This window comes from Carlito syrichta, unplaced genomic scaffold, assembly GCF_000164805.1.
Source record: "Carlito syrichta isolate Samal-C Ts95f unplaced genomic scaffold, Tarsius_syrichta-2.0.1 Scaffold85413, whole genome shotgun sequence".
Taxonomy (NCBI): domain Eukaryota; kingdom Metazoa; phylum Chordata; class Mammalia; order Primates; family Tarsiidae; genus Carlito; species Carlito syrichta.
This window is the reverse complement of record NW_007029509.1, coordinates 53,462-60,764: the sequence shown is the minus strand read 5'-3', so window position 1 is coordinate 60,764 and position 7,303 is coordinate 53,462. Positions and strand designations below refer to the sequence as shown.

Sequence of the window (7,303 nt, the reverse complement as noted above, 5' to 3'; positions counted from 1 at the left end):
TGTGTCTGTCTGTCTGTCTGGGTCACCTCTGAAGCCGGTGGCTGGTGTGTGTGTTTGCGTGAGGAGCGGGAGGTTGCCTGTCTGGGGACCTGCTTGCCCCTTTCTCGCTTGGCCACCTCCAGACCCCCCCTCGACGCCCCCACTCTCAAACACAGGCAGAAACACACTCATACACACACGCACACACACGCACAACCTCACTTCCCTGGGATTTCCCCTCAACACCCCCGGAGCTTGAGGAGGGAGACACACACATGCGCACGCACACACACAGGGGGTCCAATGGGGGACTGGCTGCCACTGCCGGCTGGGGCTGTTCGGACAGACAGGAGGACACAAGCAGCTGGGGACGCCCAGACGCCCGGCTGGACGCAGGCAGGAGGCACAGAACCCAGGTACACATCATCCATCTGGATTTGGGGGGCTGGCGGGGGAGGATCGGGGGCCCACGACACCCAGGCAGGCGGCTCAGGGTCGGAACAGACAGACAGACCCCTCCCTCCCTCGCCACCGCCGCAGCCCTGACAGACACACCCCCCCTCCACCAGCCAGCCCGACACCCGGACACACAGATCCTCACCAGGCAGATTGCGGATGCACGAGAGACCCCTGGGGGCCGGGCGGACCCACCCAGGCCGACACCCCCTGGCTGGGCACTGGTGGCTGCAGGAGGCTGCGGGCGAGGGTGGCGGCGGCGGCCGCGGCTTGGAGGAGCCGGAGCGGGAGGGACTCGCACACTCGCTCTGTTCTCGCACACACACACTCACTCGGGATGCGATTAACATTCAGTCCCCGTCCGCCACTGCCGAGAGACCCACAGCCCCTCCTCCTGGCCTCCCTGGGGACCCCTCCTCCTGCCAGGGCTGAGGGAGGGGGTCGCCCCCCGCCCCCAGCTCCCATCCTTTGCCTTCCTCCTGGGACAAGGGAATGAGGGTCTGAAAATAAAAAGGGAGAAAGAAGTGGGGGCTGGAGGGTGGCAGACAGGCACTCAGAACCCTGTATGGGGACATCAGCCTTGGACATGGACTCCAGGGCTGGGGGTGGCTGCCCTCCTGCCCCTCCTCACGTTGAGGCTTGGGAAGCAGGAGGCCTCTCCCTGACTTCAGAGTCCGCCATGCTAAGACCCGTCGTTTGGCTTCTGTTGCCCAGAAGGCCAGGCCTGCAAATTAGATCTCCACTATCAACCCAGAAGCCCAGGCCCCCAGCCCCCTCCCTCAGACCCAGGAGCCCAGGCCCCCAGCCTCCTCCCTCAGACCCCTGAGTCCAGGAATCCCTTCTCCACTGGGACCCAGATATCTGGGGACCCCTTCTCCAAACCTAAAGGGGACTCAGGCAGCACAAACCACCCTAGCTCCTGACATCCAAGTTACATGGATGTCACCCTTGGGCACCCAGTCCACCCAACCCATTGAAGAAGTCAATACCTCTGTTATTGAGGGACCATGGCCTCCCTCACCTTTGGGTACCAACATCCAGAAGGAAAGCAGCCTCTGTCCCCTCATAGACACAGCAGTCCAGACCGTAGCCTGTCCCCATGAGAGTTCCATGAGACCAGCTGCCCCCCTGCTATAGAGACAAGGCCCAGCATTCTGCAAAGCCACCCATGCAGCTCTGGGGTACAGTGTGGTGCAAGACCCCTGGGCCCTGGAGGGTGGAGGCCGGAAGAGTGTGTGTGTATGCGCATGTGTGTGCACAAGTGTGTGTGTGTGTGTGTGTGTGTGTGTGTGTGTGTAGGGGGAAATTCTGGAGCAGAGCCTGAAGCCAGGGTCACGGCTCCTGAGGCAGTTTGGGTCAGAGTTTTGGCCTGCTAGGTAGGACTTCTGTTTCCTCCATGCCCAAGGTCTGGGAGGGCAGGGATGAAGGCACACAAAGGAAACTGGGGCCTAAATTTGTGGGTCTTAAAGGGAGAAAGGGATTGTAGATCTACATTTCTGATGTTAGGATGCTTGAGCCATACGATGGTTGAGGGGACCCCAAGTTCCAAGGAAGGGGATACCAGGAGGGGGAGAAGGCTGGGGCCTGGATTCCTGGGTATGAGGGAGGAGGGGCTGGGGACCTGGACTCCCAGGTCTGAGGGAAGAGGGGCTGGGAGTCTGGACTCGGGTCTGAGGAAGGAGGGATTGGAGGTCTGAACTCCTGGGTATGAGGGAGGAAGAGACAGAGGTCAGGACTCCTGGGTAAAGGAGAAGGAGGTCCTGGGTCTGAGGGAGGAGGGGCTGGGGGTCTGGACTCCTAGGTTTGAGGACAGGTCTCCTGAGTCTGAGAGAGGAGGGGCTGAGGGTCTGCACCACTGGGTCTGAGGGAGGAGGGACTGGGAACCTGAACTTCTGGGTCTGAGGGGAGAGGGTTTGAGGTCCGGACTCCTGGGTCTGAGGGAGGGGAGGAGGGGTTGGGAGCTGGGACTTCTGGTGTGTAAGAAATGGGGAGGTCTGGGACTTGGAATTCTGGGTCTGAGGAAGGGGTTAAGACCTGGACTCCGGGGTGTAGGGGAAGAGTGGGCTGAGGAAGATGGGGCTGGGGGCTGCTTGCTTGTCTTTTGGGTGGATTGGAGCTGGAGAGGCCCCCGAGAGGGGCAGAAGCCGGCCTGTCTAGGATCTTTAAAGCTCAGAGGCCAGCCTCCCGAATTCCTGTCAAGGGCAGAGGCTGGGCGGCTGGACTGCGTCCCTTATAGAGACACAGACTGCCTGGAAGAACCGGTGCCAGACTTGGGACTTTCAGAACCCAGAGACCCCTTAAGTTCTAGAGGCAGCCCTGGGCGTGCATTGGCGCCGCCACTGCGATAGGGGGCGCAGGGACCCGCCCTCGGGGGCGGAGCCTTCTAGCCTGACTCCTCCCCCTCCCGCCCGCCTCCCTCTTCCCGGCTCTAGCTCGGCCACCAGCTCCGGCCTCGGCTCCCCCTCCCAGATCCCCCTCCCTGGAGCGGAGCCCACCCGAGGGTCCCTCTCCCGCTCCCCCAGGCCAGCCACCCGGCCAGAACTGCAGCCTCGGGGGGCAGTCCCCCGCCAGCCTGTCTCTCTGGCGCTCAGCCCTGCCAGGGCCCCCCAGCCATGAATCTCTTCCGATTCCTGGGAGACCTCTCCCACCTCCTAGCCATCATCTTGCTACTGCTCAAAATCTGGAAGTCCCGCTCGTGTGCCGGTGAGAGGCCCACCGGGGCGGGAGAAGGGGAGAGATTGCCGGGGGTGCGTCCCGGGACTCTGGACAGGTTTGGGAGCACCAGGGGGACGGGTCCCTCCCCCACTGGTCGCTGGGGATCTCTCTTCCAGGTCCTGGGTCACCAGGGGGTCAGCTCCGCTTCCCAGACTCGGGGGGTGCATACAGTTTGGTGGGGGTGGCTCCAGGAGCCCGACTCAGCCTTCCCGAGCCCCAATCTGGGCAGCTCGAGGGTTCAAGGAATGGGAACCGGGAGCCATGGCAGGCGGGGTGGTGACTGGGAGTTGGTGACGTGGACCGTGGCGGCCAGGAAGGGAGCGGGAGGGAGGTGACCGCATCCGGGGGGCGGAGGTCAGACGGGGTCCTCCCTGGGCCCCACCTTGGCTCCAGCGGGTAGAGCACCCCGCGGGGCACAGGGGTGGCCCTGAGGCCTAGCCTGGGACGGAGCCTCGGGCTGGAGTAGCTTCGGGTGCCTGGGCTGCCCCCTGGCTGTGGGCCGTGGGAAAGGGCCCTGCTGAGGCGGGTTGGGCTGGGAGGCCTCTGGGGACAACTGCACTCCAGAGCTGCCTCCAGGCTGGTCCCAGACGCAGTGTCTTAGCTACGGCCCATGCAGCCCACCCCCAGCCTCCTCCCCCCACTCTCTGAACCACAGGGATTTCAGGGAAGAGCCAGGTACTGTTCGCTGTGGTGTTCACTGCCCGATACCTGGACCTCTTCACCAACTACATCTCACTCTACAACACGTGCATGAAGGTAAAGGCTCCTGCCGCCTCTCTGGGCCCCCCCTGAGACAGGGGAGCCAAGTGTAGGGTCTACACACCTATGTCTGAGGGAAGAGGGGCTGGGGGCCTGGCCTGGACCCCTGGGTCTGAGGGGGGGTTCTGAGTTCTGGATTCTTGGGTTTGAGGGAGGAGGGGCTGGGTTCTGAACTCTTGAGTCCTAGGGAGGAGTGCTGGGGCCTGGACTCCTGGGTCTGAGGGAGGAGGGGCTGGAGCCTGGACTCCTGGGTCTGAGGGAGGAGGGGCTGGAACCTGGACTCCTGAGTCTGAGGCAGGTGGGTCTGGGGACCTGGCCTGGATTCCTGGGTCTGAGGAAGTGGGGACTGGGTCCTGGACTCCTAGGTCTGAGGGAGGAGAGGCTGAGGGCCTGGATTCTTAGGTCTGAGGGAGGAAAGGACTGGGGACCAGGACTCCTGGGTCTGAGGGAGGAGGGACTGGAGCCTGGACTCCTGGGTCTGAGTCTATTGGGGGCACAGGCCTTGACCTGTGAGCTGAGGTGCCCTCTCACCACCCCCTCCTCAGGTGGTCTACATAGCCTGCTCCTTCACCACGGTCTGGATGATTTACAGTAAGTTTAAAGCCACCTATGATGGGAACCACGACACATTCAGGGTGGAGTTCCTCGTCATTCCCACAGCCATCCTGGCTTTCCTGGTCAACCATGACTTCACCCCTCTGGAGGTAGGCCCCTTGGTGGGACTCCTTTGATGGGCGTATGGTTGTGACAGAGTGGCTATGACAGCGGATCCTGTCAAGGGCTTCCTTCTGCAGGGTGCGCTCAGATTGCCTTATTTTGGGACACTGAAGGTCAGTGCACAGGCTCAGGGGTCAGATGATATTAACACAACAGCAGTAGCACTCACTATGAACCAGATGCTGCTCTAAGCATTTCATGTACATTAACTTATTACTTTACAGATCAGAAACTGAGGCTTAGGGAGTCTAATGGACTTGTCCAAAGTAACCAGCCTAGTAAGAACCAGACTGAATAGCTCAGAAATTAGGAACAGGGGCCAGACGGGAGCCAGACTGCTTGGATTTGAATTCCAGATTTGCTGCTTTCTATTAGCACAATAATAGACTTGACTTTCCTGTGCCTCAGTTTATCCATTTGCAAAGTTGTGAACAGGTCACTCTGAGGATTTACTGAAACTTTGCAGCATTGCTTGGTGGTTAAACAAGAATCAGAGCTATCACTTAGCAGCTGTGGGACTTTGAGCAAGTCCCAGACTTCTCTCTGTGCCTCAGTTTCCTCATCTTTAAAATGGAGATAATCAGTCCCTGTCTGGTGAGGAGTTGATATTTGTAAAGCACAGTCTCGGCAAGGGTAGGAAGTGCTGTGTCAATGTTTGTTCAGTGACTGAAGTGTTTAATACCATGCCTGATACATTTACTTCCAGGTGTTAGCTGTCAGGGTTTTCATTCCATGGTGTTTTGGTGGAACCTGTACACGCTACTGGGAGGAATTTTGGGATAGCTGGTGCTAAGTTTGCAATCTTACACCTCCTGGGGCCTGGCAGAAATAATAAATTTGGGGCAACCTTTCTTCATTATTGCCCCATCCTGCCTTATGGGAAGCTAGTCCTGGGTGGCCAGATGTGCTGATGTTTTCAACAGAAGCCATTAATTCAAGAGTTCTCAGGCTAGATAACTATTTTACAATATGGACCATATTTTCAAAATGTATTTCTAAAAGCACTGTCCAGGCCAGACAAATCCGACAGAGGGTGATATTGGCCATGGGTCCCCAGAAATGTCAGAGGGAGACTGCATCTTGCTGTGGCAGGAACCCTGGACTTGGCTCCGGGCCCTAGACTTTGCAAACAAAGCATAGTTACCACCTTGCTCAGAGCACTTACCCAAGCCCTTGACTTACTCCAAACTGCCTTGGTGATGAGGGATTACCAGGTCTGACCCATGTTGTAGATGAGGAGACTGAGTGAGGCTAGGGGAGACAGTGGGGCTTGCTCAAGGTGAAAGAGGCTGGACTAGAGCCCAGCCCTATGACTCTAGCTTTTGTGGTTCCCTCTTTCAAAGGGAGGAGATCACTTGTGCAAAGTATGGGCACCAACTGTGTGTCCAGCCCTGAGCAGCCCATTCTAAACACATCATCATCCCGGGTGATCTCTAAGCCACCCTGGGACACAGGCATCCTCATTCCTGTTTCTCACAGGACTAAGGTGAGGCTCTGGGAGGAGAAGTCACAGGATTTATACCCAGTTCTGCCTGTTTCCAAAGCCCATGCTGCTAACTGGTACATGCTAAAAAAGCTGTTAATCATAGAAGGAAAATAAGTATTCTTGAACAATTCAGACATCATGAAATAAAGTAAAACACAACTGACCTTCCATCTCTTCCTATGCCCTGATTCTGTTCTCCAAGGGCAACCCCTGTGCTAAGAGTTGGGTATGTATCAGTCAAATGGGTATGTGTCCTGAGAGTCTCAACTAACCTGGCTTGTCAAGAGCCACCCTGGAGGGTCTAGGTGGTTATGGGCACAGATCCTGTTATCCAACTGCCTCGGTAGGAATCCAGACAAGTTACTTATCCTTAGGACCTCAGTTTCCTCATTTGTACAATGGGATCGGGATAACAGTGGGGCTTACCTCATAGGATTAAGGCTTAAGCCAGCAATACCCTAAGGAGCAGTGTCTTGGGAGTAGCAGACTCCATAAAACACGGGGTCTCGATGTCCCCCAGCTTCCTCCCACAAACCAAAACAACCAAGGAGGAACCACACCTGCCACCTGGCTTTGTTCTCTGAGGGGAGGTTTCAGTGTGTCTGGCAGATCACAAGTCACCCCAGGTGGAACTTTCAGGGAGCCGAAAAGGGGCTGTCAGATGTGCAATCTTTTCTTTCCCCTCCTATGATGCCCTGTCCTAGTCACAAATGATAGTTGTCACTGTGCCCTAATTGGTAGCCTGAGCTGAGTGCATGGGGATGCTTGTTCCTTTTCACTAATTCATTCAGAAACTGCTAGGTGCTGGGGTCATGGGGTAAACAAGACATGGGACCCCAGGCCTCATGGAACTCATGTTCTGGTAAGAGTGGCCAAGAAGGAGATAAGACAAGGTGATGTGACAGTTCTGGGGGAAGGATGGTCAGGGAAGGTCTCTCAGAAGGCAAGTGATAAGTGGAGGCTGGGAGGATACAGAGGAAGCAGATGTGTGACAGACTAGGGGAAGAACTTTCCCTGTGCCAGGAAGAGTAAATGTAGCCCAGAGAATAAGGGGAGAGAGTAGGAGATGAGGTTGGATTGGAGAGGGACTTGAAGATCAAGGTCAGTAGTCAGGTTTGTTCTGGTTGCAATAGGAATAAGTTACTGGAGGATTTTTTTTTTTTTTGAGTTGTAGTCTCACTCTGTCGCCCA

General features: G+C 57.2%; 2 protein-coding genes across 2 annotated transcripts in view; one reads left to right on the top strand and one right to left on the bottom strand.

Annotated features, from left to right (window-relative positions):
* Nucleotides 1-1,536, bottom strand: part of GRIN2D (glutamate ionotropic receptor NMDA type subunit 2D) — a 48,796-nt gene extending 47,260 nt beyond the window's left edge. The window contains exons 1-3 of the mRNA XM_021711718.1: nt 1,457-1,536; nt 631-748; nt 267-410 (exon numbers count right to left, since the gene is read on the bottom strand). Of these exons, the coding sequence (XP_021567393.1) occupies nt 267-410; nt 631-748; nt 1,457-1,536 (342 nt within the window). The remainder of the gene's footprint in view (nt 1-266; nt 411-630; nt 749-1,456) is intronic.
* Nucleotides 1,537-2,828: 1,292 nt separating this feature from the next.
* The window catches only part of KDELR1 (KDEL endoplasmic reticulum protein retention receptor 1), a 7,872-nt gene continuing 3,397 nt past the window's right edge, over nt 2,829-7,303 (top strand). Inside the window, exons 1-3 of the mRNA XM_008056842.1 lie at nt 2,829-3,138; nt 3,806-3,906; nt 4,455-4,613. Of these exons, the coding sequence (XP_008055033.1) occupies nt 3,048-3,138; nt 3,806-3,906; nt 4,455-4,613 (351 nt within the window). The 5' untranslated portion in view covers nt 2,829-3,047. The remainder of the gene's footprint in view (nt 3,139-3,805; nt 3,907-4,454; nt 4,614-7,303) is intronic.